At 38.4% G+C, this 19,398-nt stretch overlaps 1 protein-coding gene across 3 annotated transcripts in view; it reads right to left on the bottom strand.

Moving 5' to 3' along the window:
- Positions 1–1,739: 1,739 nt before the first annotated feature.
- The window catches only part of Vsig1 (V-set and immunoglobulin domain containing 1), a 33,731-nt gene continuing 16,072 nt past the window's right edge, over positions 1,740–19,398 (bottom strand). For 2 of the 3 annotated variants that reach the window (XM_031368754.1, XM_031368755.1), the window contains 5 exons: positions 15,366–15,564; positions 9,434–9,589; positions 8,874–8,993; positions 4,358–4,493; positions 1,740–3,523 (listed from right to left, as the gene is read on the bottom strand). In XM_031368754.1, the coding sequence (XP_031224614.1) occupies positions 3,130–3,523; positions 4,358–4,493; positions 8,874–8,993; positions 9,434–9,589; positions 15,366–15,564 (1,005 nt within the window). In that variant the 3' untranslated portion in view covers positions 1,740–3,129. Of the gene's footprint in view, positions 3,524–4,357; positions 4,494–8,873; positions 8,994–9,433; positions 9,590–15,365; positions 15,565–18,242; positions 18,349–19,398 lie in introns of those variants that run through there. The other variant, XM_031368757.1, reaches the window with a different exon arrangement.

Below are 19,398 nucleotides of genomic sequence, written 5' to 3'. Positions count from 1 at the left end.
AAAAAAAAGATAAGAAATAATGGATGCCAAAGAAATGGAAATATCCCTAGGAATCTTATGCTGTAGGAAGAAAAAGGGTCCAGCCAGAGAGAGAATGTATCACACAGAAGTTTTCACATAGTTTTAACAATGTAGCAGACCACCTTCAGGATGAGCCTGAAGCCCAATGATGAGCCAGTCCTAGGCAAGACCACACTTTCATAAAGAATGTTTTAAGTGTGTGTCTCTGTGTGTGTGTCCCTTTATTTAAATTTTAATCTCATTTCAAGACACTAAAGACAAATGGGGGATTTGTTGGATCTCTTTGTCCCTCTTCCCAAAGTAACTACATTGAATAAAACCTCTTTTTCTTTCTACTCTTCTTTAAAAAACAAATATTTCTCGAGTGGATTAATTTATTGACCTGTGTGAGATCACTGGATAATGAAATTTCATATTCATCAGAGAAGAATAGTTGCAGAGAAGCTAGGAATGGAAAGGCTAGGGTAGATGTAATTCCTGAGAACTAAATCTTGCCAATATCTATATCAACCACCCCAAGGCTCAAGGAACATATTAGAAGAAGGGAACAGAAAGAATGTAAGAGCCAGAAGTCAGAGAAGACTGTCCTGAAAGAGTGGTCTCTGGATATGATAAGACCACAGCACTCATGAACACACAGCAGCTGTGGTTACCTGCACAAGACCTGTGTAAGAGCAATTCTGAAATCTGTCAATATTCTAGCATAAAGGGGAAAGGGATTTATGTACTCCCACCCTTAACTGAAGGTCTATTGACAGTTAATGGCTTCTTGGGGAGGGAGAGCCAGTTTAAGGGTGTGACTTGCTTGACTGTACTCCAGTGGATGGCCCCACACCCAGGAGTATATAAGCAGCACAAAAATGGACTTGATGAGTTATTTTTTAAGGCACATTAAGTTAAGAAGAGAGGTTATGTAAGGGTGGATCTGGAGAGCATTTGAGCAAGTAAGATGGGATGAATACTACCAAAACATATTCTATGAAAACCCCAAGTAATAAAAATACTGTATTAAAAAACACAAATCAACTGCATGTTGAGACCTCATGTGTAATAAGCACTTTTAATGGCTAGGGGTCCACAGTCTTCAGCAGACTCCCAATGTAATCTTGGATCTCAAAAATATGAAGAAAAATCATTCATCCAACTATTCATCAGTATTCAAATGGAACAATTCTAGTAAAGGCAGGACTATTTAAAACCACCAATAGTGGCCTCTACCCTAGTCAACACTGCTCCATCAGGAATTTGGGAGTATAGCCATTAACATTTATTACAGGTCAATCCCTCTCTTCCTATGATTTACCCAATAATAGGAATGGACAAAAAATTAAATTTCAGCTACTTATCTGTTATAGTAATTTTAGTATTAGTTTACAATATCTAGAAATGAGGTCATTCTCAGGCCCTTCAGAAGTTTGCTTCCTTGTGCAATTAGGCACTATGTATCATGGCATTGCATTATAGTTCACCTGATAATGGATTTTTGATGCTTCAAAAATCCCCAAAAGTGGCTACCAATTGACACACTAAGAAGATACTCAAGTAAAGCTTGATATCTCTTTTCATGGCTTGGTGCAAGTAATAAACATTAGTTAATGTCATTTCACCTTAAAATGTTTGTAGACTCTACCTCAACTGATAAATAGGCAGCATCTACACAGAGAACAGTTTTCAGTTAAGGGAATACTTTATATAAATAATAGATGTGACAGAAATTCACTGAAAAATATTTACTTGAGAAGAAAGTCAGTACAAAAGTATATACTGTAGGATACCATTCATATAAAGGTCAGGAAAAGGAAAAGCTAATTTTTAGAAATGGAAAACAGGTCAGTAGTCATCTTGGTCCAGGGCACAATGGAATTGTAAAAGAAGACACGAGGAAGCACTTTTGGCTGGTGGAAACTACTTCTACATAGGTATAGTGATTTCATGGGTATATTCAACTGTCAAAACTCATCAAGTTATACAATGGATATAGTGTATAGTATATAAATTACATGACAATAAAATTAATTATTAAAGAATTATCTTAGTAGTCATTAAATGGGATTTTATTAAGGATTATCATTGAGCCTTAAAATTATATTTCAAATATGATTGATTACATAAGTCAAAATTTAAATCTACATGTAAATTTCCTCAGAGTGGGATATCAATGAAATATGACCATGAAGAAGCATTTTTAAAGTAAAGAAAGGATTTTATCAATATCTTTGCTTACTGTTTATCATTTATATAAGAGTGATATTTCTATTAGCATGGATTATAGACACAGTAACACAGAGTATTTAAATTGCCAATTTAGATTATCTAAAGTAGACCAAAGTGTTCATCTGGAAAACCATTCCATTCTACTGCCAAAACAGACAGCATCTGACAGTAATAATATCATAGCTTATTCAAAGGTATATTCTAAATTGCCTCCAATACCAACACTTTATGCTCACCAAAGAAAAACAATTTATTCTAAATTGTTTGCTTGTACACCATTTGGTAGTAAAAAATAAGTTATAAAAATGCTATGCTCAAATTTTGGACACTGAAGTGATTTCTTAAAGATCTAATATGATAAATTATAAAACTTAGTTTTAAATTGTATGTACCAATTGATGCATACCTTAGTTGGGGGGAAGTTATTTTTTCTAATTTATAGGTTAATGGTGCCAACTTTTTCTCAGTGGTAAATAAAAAAGAAAATGAACAGAATAGAAAACCAATCATAAAATTAATATTCAATCAAATTAACCCTATCTTATGATATGTACATTGATCCATAACAAAAAATAACTATAAAATACAGAATATACGTTTGTAAATACTCTTCCAAGTAAATTAAAATTGAACCACTTGTTTTGGCCTTGTCATTTGTTATGTTACATTTTAGTACAGTTTTAAGTAACCTATACTAAAAAGGAAGAAACCACGGCATTTCTTTAGTAGTTGCCTTGATTTCTTTATTTTGGATTAATGGTTGGAATGAACATGTTGTTAGATAAGGGTTGTCCATGATGGATGGACAAACTAGGGGCTGGTTAAGTCCACTGAATTTTAAAAGCCAGGAATGGGCTCTTTAGTGGGAATTGCCATACTTAATGCCATGCCTATTTATGCCTTAACTGTATTCTTTCCCTCCTCATGCATAGGCTCAACTATTACTCCAGACTGGGGATCAGGCTCAAGCTCATGTTCAGGCTCAGGCTCAGGCTCAGGCTCAGGCTCAGGTTCTATCTCTGTCTCTGGGTCCAGCTCTGGCTGAGGCAGATGAATCTCTGCCTCAGGCGCTGGCACTGGCACTGAATCCTCTGGGTCAGGGTCAGGGTCAGGCTGTGTGGCAGTTTCCAGCGGAGGATTAGGCTCATATTCTGACTCCAAGGCTGCAGTAATAGTAGGTTCGTTGTTGTGGCCAGCATGGATGGAAGATGGCATAGTTCCTTCTAGCTGGATGCCTTCTGCTGGAATTGCCTCATTTTGTTGGGAATTGGGTAACTTTGTCATTGGCCTAGAAGAAAGAATCACCAGAAAAAACATTAGGGAAGATTCGCACTTGGAAATTTCACATGAAGCCCTACACTATAGCTTTAGTATCGAATAGACCCTAGGCCATTGGTTCTCAACCTTCGTAATACTTCGACACTTTTAATATAGTTCATCATTTTGTGGTGACCTGAAACCATGAAATTATTTTAGTTTCTACTTCATAATTGTAATTGAAAAAAGAGGCCGTGAATTTAAAAAAGCAGAGAAACATATATGAGAGGTTTTGGAAAGAAGAAAGGGAAGAGGAAATGTTGTAATTATAATCTCACACAATTAAAAATGAGTTTAAAAGGAAGAGGGAAGGGAGAGCAAGTGAATGAGCATCACCCACACTGTAGAATGAATAGCAGTGTACGTATTAGCACAGGCTATAGGCCAACCAAATTCTGACTTCCCTGAGCCCTATGTACTTTTGCTTTTCTAAGTCTCTTGTTACATTAGACAGGGTTTCTCTGTCTCTTGTATCATAAACACAATTGTGTTTATGATTGTGTCAGTATAAAAATAAACATGTTAATATTAGATCCTAAAACATGGTCTCCGACCTAGAAAGACTTTTTGTGATGAGTAAATTAGTTGATATCCGTTCTTAGAACAGAGTCCAGCACACGGGGCTCAGTAAACAGGCACCATTGTGCTTTGGGTAAAAACAGTGAGAACACGAGGAGAGTTAACCTTGATGGGTCATGCTGAATGGGGCACTTAGGGGCAAGTTAGTGGAAGCAACTTCTCAGGAATGCTTGCATTCAGGTTAAGACAACAATGGGGATATGGCTGGAATTCAAAAGGGGCTTACTCAAGTTCTGTGCTGGAATTTAAGTTCTTCTGCTTGGATTTAACTTTGTTCCAGGCAAAGTACACCACACAGATGATGACAGCAGCTCCTGTTAGGGCACCGACCAAGGCTCCGATGATGATCCCGACTTCTGGATCTGGAGAGCACGGATAGATAGTTGGGAACTCAGAACATACCTCCTTCTCACATGCATGCGTTTGAGACTGGTAAAAACTACCAGGAAGATTCACAGAGCAAGAAAGTGGCAGGCAAAGGTCAAGGGAAAAGAAGCCCCCAGAATTCTGCTACTAGTGATGAAGAAGTGGCTGTGTAGCTTCATGTTGACATGTATACAAGGTAAGAAAAACATGCCCATTTGGTAGGCAGGTTTTTTGTTTGTTTGTTTGTTTGTTTGTTTGTTTTCGAGACAGGGTTTCTCTGTGTAGAACTCACTCTGTAGACCAGGCTGGCCTCGAACGTAGGAATCCACCTGCCTCTGCCTCCCACATGCTGGGATTAAAGGTGTGCGCCACCACCGCCTGGCAGGTTTGTTTTTAAAGCAGTATGTAGGGAACAAAGTTTCCAGTGTGCATTTATGTGACCAGAGACATGTCATGGCAATCTGGTAACCAGAAACATGGTCTGTTACAGGAAAGAACATTTAATCAGCTTTTTCAGGCTAAGTGAAATCTAAAAACTTCCCTTAAAAAGCTTCTCTATAAACTCCTTGCTCATGAAGGAGCTCCCTGCATTCTAGTCACTGGGAAAGGATATGCCATCTGGATTAACAGGCATCTGGGTTATTACATCAGTCTATGGAAAAATTCCATGAGTAGGAGACAATCCAGCTGAGCACCAGACCTTCAAGCCCAGAAGTGTTGTCCCTGACAGAACATGTCTGGGTCACAGACCAGTCCATCCCCATCTATTTCCTCTTAAACAAGGGGAAACACTTTATATTTTGAAATAAGGAATGAAGTTTGCATTAAAAGTCCTTCAACTTCTCATAAGTAAAGGAATCCATGTAATCAGGCACAGCAGACAGAGCATGCTTGTGATCCCAGCACTTCAAAGGCTGAGAGGTAGAAAAATCCTGAGTCTGAACCCAGCCTGGGCTATACACATAGAAAGACCTGTCTCAGAAACTCTAAATGGAACAGCTATGTCACCAAGGCTCAGAGAATACTGCAGAAGAGGGGATGAGAAGAGCGTTAAGAGACAGGATGGGGCATTGGGGAGCAAAGAGATGTCTTCTAGATCTGACATAGCTACTGCACTCATGAACTCCCTGCAGCTGTGGTTATCTGCACAATAATCAAACAAGATTGAGCCCTTTACATTCCATCAAGGATGAACGAAAGGCCCATGAGGCTCCACCCCTCCCTTCACGACTACTAACAATCAGCAGTTGTTGGAGGAGGGAATGTCATTTGACTTCAGTAGTGTACCCACTGATAAACTGGCATTGCTCAAGTAAATCATCTTTTTACCAATGCTTGGGCAAGACACTCTAATTAAACTCAGTAGGCCATACACATAAAGAAGACATCAAAGGAGAAGAGGGACTGCTTGGGAAAATGAGTTATACTGGGAGAGAGGCGGTGAGAGAGGGGCTCAGGGGTGTGAAAATTCATTATATAAATAGGTGAAAGTATAAGACAATAAAAATAAAACAAAAGGAACACACATAAATAATTTTAAAAATTAAATGACTCTAAACTTTTAACAAAACAGCATTCTCTTGACCTACTCTAACCACTCTTGGCATTTTCCAAAGCTGCTCTTGCCTCTATATTTCTATTATACTTGCTCTTAGATGGCTTGCCTTTTTCCAACGTTCATTATTCCCTTCTGAATTTCTAAGCTCTCTTCATCTCCCACTACATTCTCCTAATACAATTACAGCACAATTTTAATTAAATATTCAATTTCTGAAAATTAAATACTGTTCACAACTCAGAAACACCCATACTATGATTCTTTGTTGGACAACATTTTAAAATATCTCCCTCCTTTTACAGAAACAAGAGCCTTTGTTAGTACCTTCAAGTGCCAGCTCAAATGGTAACTGGCCAGCACAGCTGCTCCAGATCTGTAACCATAAGTGTTCCTTTTTTGGTGTTCTATATACTCTGTGTAGACTTACACCATAGCATTTAGTACATACAGTCTTTGTTTGGTCCTCTAGCTGAATGATGAGCTCTTTGAGTGAAAGATGTATTTTTTTTTCTTAACCTTGGTCTCTTCATCAATTATGACCATCCATAGTGGATATCTAATAGGTGACTTAGAAGGAAAAATAGGATAGGTAGGCAGAGAAAGGAAAGGAGGCAAGAGGAGAGGAAAGAAGGAAGGAAGGAAGGAAGGAAGGAAGGAAGGAAGGAAGGAAGGAAGGAAGGAAAAAAGGAAGGAAGGAAAGAAGGAAGAAAAGCCAGGGAAATGCTGGAGGTCACTGGAAAGAAGACTGGAGAAATAATCTTAAGTGGCCGAACATCTGCAACGTGACTCTGGCTGTAGAAGGGCAGACAACAAGTTGAGTGAAAAGTACCGCAAGACAATGGAGATGGTCACAGGAAAGAGCTGAAAGTGATAGGAGAATGGAGGACAGATAACAAATCTCTGAGAGTTATCAGGGGATCCTGAAGAGGTTTGACATCTATGACATCCCTTAGAAGGGTTTGTTCCAGAGTTTGGCTTAATCTGTCAGTACCAGGGCTCTTAAGTGTGGATCGCAGAGAGTAAATATGTGCCTTTCAAGAGGAAGAGATTTAGAGGCAAACCAGCTGTGCAAGTTAGTAACTGGATGAACCTGGTAAGTCATTTACCTCTCTAAGGTTCAGTGTACCCTTCAGGAAAAATAAGACTAATCATGTATTTATTCGGCTTCCATAAATAGAGTGGTAGGGATGATGAGAGAGATATTGCTCATGTAGCACCTGGTTAAGGATCTGGGATGTAATTTAATACTAATATTACTAACAGTAAACATTAGGTTATTTTGACTATAGATGTGATTACTTATTATTATAAATAGATACTGTCTTTAAACTTTTAGATTTATTTTTTATCAGGACATAGAAATCAAATAAAGTTATGGGTATAATTACGTCTTCCCAGATGAAACTTCCCATGTATGTTTGATCATCTTCTCACCCCAGCTACTTTCTCCAGTTCCTCTTCCATCTTCCTCCCACCGGACCCTTTTCTCTTCCCTAACAGCTCCCTTCTACTCTCATGTCTTTTTAAAACTCCAATTATGCCTATGAAAGAAAGCTTGTGACCTTTGTCTTTCTGAATATGGCTTATTTCATTCAATGTGGTAATTCTCACTTTCATTTCCCTGAAAACAACATAATGCTATTGTTCTTTGTGGCTGAAGAAAACTCTATGCACTCATCAGGTGATGGTAACCTGTGAGTGTGTAACCTGGCTGAAGTAAGACTGAACTCAACAGGGCTATACAGCTCTCTCTGTGCTGTGCTGCCTTGAGTTCTTTTAGTGAAGACACAGAAGTGTTACAACTGGATCATGCAGTAGCTCTGTTGTTGTTGTTGAGGATCCTCTATACCAATTTCCATTGTGGTTGCTCTACTTCATGTGCCCACCAGCAGTATGGGAAGCAGTTCCTTTTCCTCCATAACCTTGCTCAAATTTGTTGTTGGATTTCTTGATGATAGTCTCATATATATATAATATATATATATATTATATATATATGAGGGATGTCATATATATATACATATATATACACGTATATATACATATATATACATATATATAATAAAACTGGGGTGAAACAGAAGCTCACCAGAATTCTGATGTGCATTTTCTGATGGCAAAAAACACTGAACATTTTTTCATATACGTGTTGCCTAGTTGTAATTTTTCTGAGACCTGTCTGTACAAAACATCTACCTGTTTATTGGTTGGATTATCCCTGGATTTTTTTTTAAGTTCTTCATATATTCTGGGTATCAATTCTCTGTGGGCTAAATGGCTGGACAACATTTCTTTCTATTCTCTAGGCTGCATCTTCTTTCAGTTCGTTCTTTTCTATGCTGTACAAAAGCTTTTAAATTTCATACAAGAGCAAGTTCATGTATCTGTTCTTCCTATTATTTCCTGGGCTACCGACATCCTTGTCAGAAAGTCCTCCTTGTGCCTTATCTTCAAGTATTTCCCTGAGTTTTCTAGTGCCTGATCTTAAGCAGGAAGTCTGTAAGCTGTAAATTTGACAAAGACAGCCAAAAAGCTATGTTAGAAAGAGCATCCTAGGATGTTAATAACACCACTGTTTTTATTTATCAAACATGAATGTCTACTTTCTAACGATTGTGTGATGCTTAAGTAAACTACTTAGTGACGGATTTAGTGAATATATTATGTAGCTATTAGAGACTGAGATGGCCATTCATCATATCAACTTACCATGAAAGCACAGAAATCTCCAGAGAGGCACGAAGGACTAAAGAGAGATCCTAGTAAATGTGCTCAACTGACTCAAGGATAAATTATGAAAACCATATGGTTAACTCACATGACGATGTTAAGTCAATTTCACAGGAACTATTGCCAAGACTGTTGATGGCAATACACCGGTAATAACCTTGTTCGAAATTTGTTAGATTTCCAATAACAAAAACTCCAGTGGCTGAGTCTGTCAAAACCAGGAAACAGATGTTTAAGATCTCTTGTCATCTCAGTTTACATTGCTTAATTCCAACCTACTTTCTTATGGTGGTCTCTCCCGATGGATAGGATCCAACTAGGTCTCTTGAGATACACTAAAAGTAGCCCTACAACACAGATCCTCTCCATTGTTGCATGTCTATTTCCCAGAGTTCAGAATTCATCTGAGATAGTCAATCTGAGGTAGACATGCCACAATCATCATGTTAGGAGACAGGCATCATTTTAAGCACACCTCCTCCCCACATACACACATACACACACACACACACACACACAGACACACATACACATAGTGACATCAAGGGAAGAAATGTTCGAGCAGTTCAGATGAGCATTCGACAGCACATTACTGTTAGGCAACCCAAACTCCAGGTCAACCCAGAAATTCTGAAAGGTAATACTCACTGAAGCTTTCTTTTACTGGCACAATGCTGTTTCCCTCAATCTTATACCAGTAATACAAAGGAGATGGTGTTCCAAAGGCAGAAAGGCAAGACAAGGAAATAGGATGGCCTGCTTCTGGTCTTCCTTGGATGGTACAAGAGGGCTTGGAAGGTTTGACTGTAAGGCAATGGCAAAGATTAAGATTTCTGCAAGAAAATGGCAGTCTGTGACCACTGCAGTCACTTTCTCACTTTTATGTCACAAGGTAACAGAAGATACATGTATTTAGTCTATTTACTTTAGTCTTTTAAAAGGGTTTTTTGGGGGGAGACAGTTTTCTAATTGGACCACCAGATGGGAGTAGAGCACTTCAGCTGCAAGGGCCATGTAGCCAGGAGTCCATTAAGATTCCAATAGTGTCTCTTCTGTCTGCCTCTTCCCCGGATTTATAACCATGCATTTCCTCGTTGTATCTTAAAATATGCCTTTATTAAAACAGCCAAGTGTAAGCAAACTCTTGAGTAGAAACATAGCTTATGTTTTAAAAGCAGTCTTAAATGAAAACAGAGCCCTTTTTAGAAAATAAATTTTAAAACATTCCATCAATACTACATTCTCTATTCTTTTGTGAGGCAGTTTTCCATGTATTCATCTATAGGCAACCCAAACTTGCTGGGAGGTTTTGGATTTGTCTGTTTCTCCTCAGCGTAAGACCATTTTGCATCTGTGCTATCCGATGCTGCACTCTTTCTTTTTTCGTCACTCAGCAAGCATTTAGCTATGTGCCTTCTATCTGTCTAGAACTGGACTAGGCACTGCAGATTCTAAAACAACTTGATCACAGTTCTGAAATGGGGTTGAGGATAATGAGAGATGAAGTTACAGAACATTGGGGGGCCTGCACCTACAAGGGCTCTGTATTATTCATGTTTTGCACTGGGAAAAGGGAGAGCATGGAAGGAGTTTAAGAAAGGTAGGGATAATGATTTTTCTAACACTTCACATGGAGCTCTCAGATATTAAGGGTTCCTGAGTCATGTGAAAAGCCATTCAAGAGGGATTAAGAAAATGGAGTCCACAGGAGTTAGTGGCCAGCTAGCTACAGAGGATGACGAAGAGGGGAAGAGCTATGTTTAGTTCCAGGCTTCTGCTCCTGGGTCCATTATTAGTGCTGCCACCTGAGACAAAGAATTCAGGTGGAAGAACAAGTTTTAAAGGAAAGGATGAGAAGGAGGAGTGGCACTGTGGGCAGTTTGCCACGTGCTGACTTTTCAGCTACTTAGGACAGCACTTGGATGAAGACGTTCTGTAGATAGCTGTGAGCCACAATATTCCTATCCTCCTTACCTTGTGTCACCCACTCTGTCCTAAATGACATACACAGATAATAATCATAAATTCTACACATTCCAATTAACATTCGTCCTTTTGCTTAATGTTTGGTTGGCTAGTTGGTTGGTTGGTTTGTGGGTCTTTTGAGGCAAGGTCTCATGTAGTCTAGGCTCATTTTAAACTTGGTATGTGGTTGAAGATAAACCTTCAATTTATGATCAACTGGCCTCTACCTCTCAAGTGCTAGAATTGCAGGCATATGCCACCATACCTAGCTCTTCTTCCTTATCTTAAATTGGATTATAAAAACTATCCCTCTAGCGGTTAACACTCTCAAACTTATGAAATTTACATTTTAAATGCTTCAAACTATTCATGCCTTTTGTTCTTGTTGGACACAGGATCACAGAGCTAGATCCAATACCCAAAGTTATTGTTCAAATTTCTCTGTTCTGATACAGGGGCTATAACAAATATTTGGACCATTTATTTAAAAAGATATTAAGCCTAGTCATAGTTAAACGATGTGGTTAAATGGCCCAGTTTAATGCAGGCAAATCAAGTTTTTCCCATCTCAGAAAGCCAACTCTGCAACTTTACATATTAGGTATTTGGGCAAGTTGCTTAATTGAAACTAAACCTAAGTTTGACTCATCTATAAAATATAAATAAGGGTCTAAGTTCTAGCTGGTCAAGCGAAATTACCATAAACAGGAACTTGTACATGGAATTGCTGGTGGCTATGGATTAGACTAATTTTTGCTATTGAAATCAATCTTTTATAAGCTTCTGGTCTGGTAATCTGTCTCTGACTCAAACTCTTGTTACACACAAAAAAGACAGGTGTGTATAAGCACAATTCTTCATAATGCATCACTAGTCTCTGAAAACCAATATCTTTTGTTTTAGAATATTTTCTATTTAGATTTCAATCCTCTCTTCTATATCAATGGTTTTCTAAGATAAGAAAAACTTTATTTACCTACCTTAAACTAGGCCATTTAACCATATCATTCAACTATGATGAGGCTTAGTGTCTTAAATAATAGCCCCTGTATTAGAACAGAGCAATTTGAACAATAAAATGTGGGTATTTCGACATTAAAAAATCAGGCACTAGGACTAAATTATAGACAGCAACCTAGAATAATTGGCAATTGTTCATTGATCCCAAATTCAAACCCACTTTAGTCCTCTTCTTCCTTCTCCTCTTCTATCTCTTTCTTTTTATTATTAACAAAACACTAGGTGACTCATTTTGAGACAAGTGGTAAACCTATATATCTTCTAAAACTACAGAATCAGAATTGAGCTGACATTTCATCCAGTTAAAGTCCCCAAAAGAGCTAGAATGTTTTATTGACAAAGCCATCGATCTACCCTTTGGCTTTATTGCTTTCATCAGAATCGGGATGGAAGGAAAAGGTTCATCTCAGAAGAAAAATGAAAATGCTTCCATGTGTTCACACAGCTCCTCTAAATTAATAATTTTTATGTGGCAAACTGCAGAATGGAGATGGTGTTTATTCCAAATGTACACGTAATAATTATCCAGAGTCGATCTGGGAACTTTTCAGAGATTGATTTTCCAAACTTGGCATAACTAATGGAAATCTCTTTAATGAATGGCTGTCCACCAAACCACCTGCTTCTTTCTTCACTGCTGCTTTCTTTCTGTGAACCTGCCACGTCAGCCTGTGCTCTGCTGCACACACTCTTGGGCACCCTTCCCTGGCCAGCACTAAAATCTCTTTCCCTGATAAGCCTTCTCTGGTTCCCCTTCTATAGTTATGTCCCACCCCACCCCTGTGCCTTCCCAGCTCTCCCCTCCAAACACCCATTGAAAGCTGTTTTGCAATCTGTCTCTTTCACTGGATTGGATTTCTGGAGGGCTGAGACCCTATCTTTGACATCTTACTATTTCCATTGCTTAGAACAGTAACTGAAACATGTTCCCAGGCTTCAAGAAACTCATGAATGCAAAGTAAATATACAGAATTGATAGCCATGTTGGGCAATAAATGTCTCTCAAAGATGCATTGCTACACTATACCTACCATCACAACTGTTTACCTATAAACATATACACGTTATGGGTATAGTATAACATTTTGTATAACATACACATGGGTGTAGTGTTTCATTTAGAAAGGAGACCAAAAATGGCACTATTAGGTAACAAGAAGGGATAGAATGTAGGCAAAAGGACACATGAATCTTCAAGGAGAATATAAAGCTAATTGCTTTCCTAGGTTCAACTCTCTTAGATATTTTTCCTTTTTGTACTGAATTAAGTTGGTAATAATATAAAATACAGAGATAGGAGAAAGGCCTAAGCAAAGCCCCATGGTTCTATCATGACAAATCTAACTTTATTTTTTTCACTGAGTTTGGGCCTGGGTAAGTTTTCGTGTAAATGGTTACCAAAATCTACCTATGTGGCACTTTTATTTGTGAGTTTATTATAATAAGGAGGTATTTTAATATAGTGCTCTGAAGAGCCATCTTCAATGGAGTATCAGTAATTCTCCTGCACAACTGATCTCTCTGACTCACCCATCTCCACTTTCCCTAGGCCCAGCCAGGGTGTTCATATGCAAGGGGGATTTGAGAACTGAAAACCGACTTTGAATATTTAGAGATAATTTACTATCACTATTTCTGGAAGATTGAAAATCATAGGATAATTTTTTATTAATAAAAATAGATTTTTTTGCTGTTTTTAGATAAGGAAATCTTTAGATTTTTTAGCATCTTCAGTTTATGGATTCTGGCTGCTTCAAGGAAATTATGACAAAGTCATAGCAATGACCCAAAGACTCACAGGGCAACAAACAACCCAAAGACTAGCTGAAGGTAGCTTTATCTTGTGGAAATTCACTGGGAATCCTCTGAACTTCAAATTTAAGAAAATTAACCTTCCTGTGTAGCTTAGCTCAGGGCTATTTCCAAGCCTTTTCTTGACAATTGCTTCTGCTCAGATCACCACAGAGACACAGCAGCAACAGAAAATCATTAGAGGATTAATCCCTCAAATTACTTGAACATTAAAAGGTCCTTTAATCCCCGGCACCTAATTGAATTCTCATAATAAATCAGTAAAGGAGACAGATTTAAAACCTATCTTACAGTGGTCAGAGAGTGATGGACTACATTGCATGAGGTCACTGAGAACAGAGAAAGGCCTTCTAGAACCCAAGTTATCTGATTTCCAGTCTCATGTTTTCTGGCATTCTTGCCACACTATATTCTCCCATACCCGTGACTGATCTTTTGAACTGCAACATAAGCTGTCCTAGGAATGGGTTCATCTAGTCCTATGCCTAGCACAAGGCTCAGCATAATAAAACACAACTGACTGAGAAAATCACTCTTAAACATTACCTCTGGGTAACATGCCCCCTTTTTCAGGACAGTAGATGCAATGACAGAGTTCACAGTAAGCATCAATTGGTTTCTTTTAGTATCAGATGGGTAGCAAGACAACTGTGGACAGTTCTTTTAGATGTGCACCTTGTTGCCATTTGCTGCTTCTTTAAGCCCCTCAACTACATAGTCAGTGATTTGGCCTAGGGTCTCCTTTCCTGTAATGCATATACTCAAACTCAAAACAGGAACGACAACTAGACCAGCTCCATTTGTAAGGGTTTCAAGCCCTTCTTTCCCTCTAGCTAATATTTTCTTCTTTACAGTCTGCAACTAGGTCTTTAGTGTTCTCAAGGGTTGGAGTGATCCCTCAAAATCTATCAAACAAACAAATAAATAACAACAAAACAACAAAACATTAGGTGATCTTCAAGGACAAAAGCCATTTCGCCATCACTTATTGTTCCATGCACAAAGTAGGGGCACCAAAAATCCTGAATAAGTGGATTTCCCCAAGTCTATTCTGAGAGCAGATATGATTTGTCCAATGTCATATAATAAATATGTGTTCATCATAACTTAATTCTTATAATGACTTAACAAGTATAATTTTTCCAAATAGCATGAGCCTTTTGAAAAGGGGGCCATGCCCCCTTAATCAAAATTCAAGATCATACTATGATCCATGAGACTCTGCCTCAAGACAAATTGAAACAAAATATAATAGAAAAATGAATGATTAGATAGATAGATAGATAGATAGATAGATAGATAGATAGATAGATAGAAAAAAACATGGACTCTTCTGTCTTGTTTGAAAGAACAATTTCCTGGTGAGAAAGGGGATAAAGAGGTAGAGAAGGGAATAAGTAGGTTGACAGCTGTTTCTTGTAGCTAAGTGTGGCTCTAAGTACAAGTTCCTCCTGAAAGCGTTACTGGCGATCATTTGCTGGCTCACAGTGTTCTTCTGAGCTATAGCTGCATAGAGGTTATGTTATTTACCCTGTCATTTTAGTGGCCCTTTTATTTGGTACATTTTATGGTAATTTTTAGGTATTACTATATGGATTGAGTTGGAATGCTGTCTCTATTAATAAAATAAAAGTTAAATTAATAAAACTGTCTCTGGTAATAAATGGAGCAGGAAGGACAATTAGCTCCAGAGATATAATTGATATCGTGGCCCAGTAACTTGACTCACTCACTGTCCTAAGTTGCTTCAAGAAAAGAAAAGGCATGAAAATAATGTACATACCTAAGACAGTGACGTCAAGAATGCCTTGGTTTTTGCCGACAAAATCTGGAGGATTGTTGACATCACAGATGTAAATTCCACTGTCTGCTGGTTGCATATGCAATATGGTGATAGATGCATTATCGGGCTTAGTAGCCCCAATTATTCGATCCTTGAATTGCCCAATACCTGAAGCCTGTCCACCTTCAGAGTAGTAGATCTAAGATAGAAAAATAATTCAAATGAGAACCTGAAAGTATCCAGGATGAGAATAAGCTACCAGGAAGGTCCTTCTATATGTGTACCTAAGAGCCTAGATTTCTCAGTTTAGTGAGGCGTTGAACTTTCTGACTGTTGTTGATAGCCATTTCCTCATTTGCCTCCAAAGAAGCTCTGCGATGTCACTAGGTCAGGAACTGCTAAGTCTATTTTACCTGAGAGGACAATTGGAGATCAGAGGATTGAACGTCTAAACTTGGGCTTGGAAAACATGACACTCACCTGCTCAGTCTACCCAGTACAAAGAAGCTCTTCAGGTAATGGCAGATAAGACACATCTCAAGAGATATTTACCACTTTAGGAACTTCTGATTCACATTTGCCCAATGAGACTGCTTTCCCTAGAAGTTTAAATGTTCGTGTCCCTTTCATGCACACACTTTTAGATAAGCACACCTGGATTTTTTTCTGTTTATTAGAAATATAAAACTTCAAGGTAGGATATTCATTGAGAAATCATTTAGTCTCATTCTTTCCTAGTGGTAGGATACATTCACATAAACTAGTAAAAGACCAACAGTACACTTGGTCCGTGTTAGCTACTGTCTTTCTCTCCATGTCAAATAAGAGAATTAAGAACTTAAGATGACTCATCTGAGGGGACAGGATTTATTTTGTTTCGCATAATTACAATATACTGGACTTGAGCTAAACAGTGGCATAAACCTAAAGTCTCATTCTCTTGGGAAGCTGAAGCAGGAGCATGATGATTTTGAGAACCACCTAAGTTATATAACAAGATTGTCTTTTAAAACACTCTAGCATGCTCAAAAAAGACCAAATCCCAGCATAGAGAGAAAGGTGGCATGAATTCTACCCCTAGCCAAAAAGCAATTGGCAACTGATAGCTGCTGGCAGAAGGAGAGTCACTTTTAAGAATACTGTCTCTGGTAAGTCAGTCAGCCACACTCCAGTGGAAGGTCACCCATTCAAGAACATGTAGGCAGTACAAACTGGATTTGATAGGTAGAAAAAAGAGAGGACACAAAATGGAGTGGCTAGGGAAGGAGGTGGACTCAGTGGGTGCATTTATATATTTATTAATACATAATAGTTATGAGAGAAAAATCACCATGAATTTGAAAGGGACCAAGGGGTAAAGGGAAGATGTGGGAGAGGTTGGAGACATGAGAGTAATGATGTGATACAGTAAACACATACCAAATTTAAAAATAACAATAGATACTATTGTGTAGCAAAATTATTTAAGAAAATATATTTTACAATAAAAAGCAATTAATTTGATTTAAGAAAGACCTGAATTCCACCCCCATCTCTATTAAATAGCATGTATTCTAGGTATCAGTGGTAACCATGGGATAAGAATCATGTGGTAGAGAGAAGTCTGGACTAGGTGTCATATAATCTAGGTTGGTCTACAGCTCTGCCTCTGACTGTGATGTGGTCACATGAGGTGTCCCCTAGCTATGCCTCCACAGCAACTTGCTGAATGATAAGAAGCAAAGATAGCTAATCTGCCTAACCTTTTAGTTTCCACCTGTGAACAAGGAGCCAGAGAAATGTGTTCCAAAGTAGGACATTGACTTTCAGTGATGTCTAAATGAATGCCTACTAATTTTAATGTTGAAGAGAAACACATCTAGCACACCAAATATGTAACTTTATGGATATTGTTGCTTAGGTGACATTAAAGTTTTAAGATTTTAAAAGTCCCAGTCACTATAGAAACTATTAACAACAACAACAAAAAAAAAGTTCTGGGAATACACAAATTTGAAAAAAATTATGAGGCTGGCGCATGAGTGACTGGAACTTGGAAATCACTAGATTAGGTATTAAGACCTGAGTTCCCTTTCCCTTCCCAATATACACACTCTGTGTACACAGTTTGCTAAATTAATATAAATGTATGTCCTTCAGTGATTCCAATGTATGTCTCCATAAATTAGGATTGCTTTAGTCTAATGAGACAAGTTATTTTCATAAAATCTTCTAGATGGTTCTTCTGGTTCATTTAATTCATTAGCCTCATTTTATAGAAGAAACTGAAGCCAGGGGAGGTTTTAAAAATGGCACAATATCAACAGTGGAGGAGCTTGGTAGGCTTTCAGTGGTAGAGCACTTGCGTAGCATGGATGATCTCCTATGCTCCACCGTCAGCTAAATAAAAATAGCGACACACAGCAAAACCAACTAAACAGAAGGAGAAGCAGTTCCCCTAATTCCTCGCCCAGGGGTCTTTACCTAGTCAACGTCTTAAAAAGAGAAGAGTCAGAAAAAAGAAGATTGTGATAGCGTCTAGTAGAACTCGAATGTGCCTTTCTGCCTCTGTACAGAAAGGCAATATATTTTAAAGCAAGACTGATAAGGAAATTTGAAAAAAAAATGAGGACAAAGTAAAAACAACTTCTCTCCATTGTTTTCTCTAACATTCTTCTATGCCCTAAACATGCTGCCTGATAGTTCATTCATTTATGTCATGCCCTGCCCAAACTTAACCAGGAGCAGTGTTTGACCAACTAGGAAGCCACCAAAATAACTCAAGGTATTCAAATGAGGTAGGTATACATTTAACTTATCAAAAGACCTTACTACACTGACAGGTAACGCTACATCTATTTACTTATTAGGGTAGCATGAGATCCTGTTGCATCTTACCTGGAACCCAGCCCACTGCCATCAAGACAGCCCTTTACAACCTGTACCTCTGGCCAATTCCTCTACTCCCAAGAAGAAACAGTTCAGCCCTGCTTTATGATGTTTGATGATATCACAATGAGATGCAACATCAATCCTGCCACAGAAAGTTCTAGAGGGGCTAGGTGAAAGGACCTTGATTATGCAGAGATGAGGCTTCAAGAGGACCTTTTAGGCAAGGACTAGATTATAAAAAGGTGCAACTGAGACTGGGTTTGGTGACACATGCTTGGAATCAAAACAATCACATGTACACAGCCAGGCTGACTTACAGGGGAGACTTTGTCTTAATAAAAAACAAACAAATAAAATTTGGAAAAAATAAATGGAAAGAAGCAACTGTAAAAGTCTCCTAGTGGGACCTGAATCAAGGGGGAAGTGGCAGGTAAGTAAACAATGAGGTCTCAGGCATGTAACTTATCCATCATCCCTTCCATCCAGCTCTTTCCACTGCAGTCTAATAAATTATCTCACTCACAGACAATGGACACTAAAGGGATGAGACAGGAGACCTGGAGTTCAGGCTGTTGTCTGAGGAGGAGAGTCTCAAGTGTTAGATAGCCAGACACAAAGATGAACGGACTTTCTGCTTAGGCAAGCCCACTGTGTTACCATTATCCTTGGGAAGAACACATGAAAAGAATTTTTTTCTCCAGACTGTTTATCTAATAATCCACTCTGGAAGGACTGCAAGTTAGTTTCACTTTCCACAAAAGAGTAATACTTATAAATCAAAGCTAAGTAAAATAAATAAATAAATAAAGCTGAATATATATATTCAATTTGGAGATCAGAGCAACTGAGGCCAAGGAAAAGCCTCATGTATTCAACAGGCCACATCCTTGGCAGGGATGAGAGGAGTCCTGTTTTAAGAAATTCCATGCCAATGTTCCTTAAAGTAAAATTATACCCATTGTTGCCTGTGCTCCATGTTCATGACCGAAGAGCCCTGCTTTCTCTCAATATCTCCTCTTCCTGCCCTCTTTGTTGGTGGCTGGTGGGTAGAATCACAAGAGTCTGTGATTGCATCCTCTTTGAGATCTCTTAGCTCATGTCAGAGAGGTTTAGGAGCTGTCAGGGGCTGACTGGACATGGGAAATATGAGAACAAGCTGGAG

The sequence above is a fragment of the Mastomys coucha genome, chromosome X (assembly GCF_008632895.1).
Source record: "Mastomys coucha isolate ucsf_1 chromosome X, UCSF_Mcou_1, whole genome shotgun sequence".
In the NCBI taxonomy this organism is placed as follows: Eukaryota; Metazoa; Chordata; class Mammalia; order Rodentia; family Muridae; genus Mastomys; species Mastomys coucha.
This window is presented reverse-complemented; position numbering and strand designations above follow the sequence as displayed.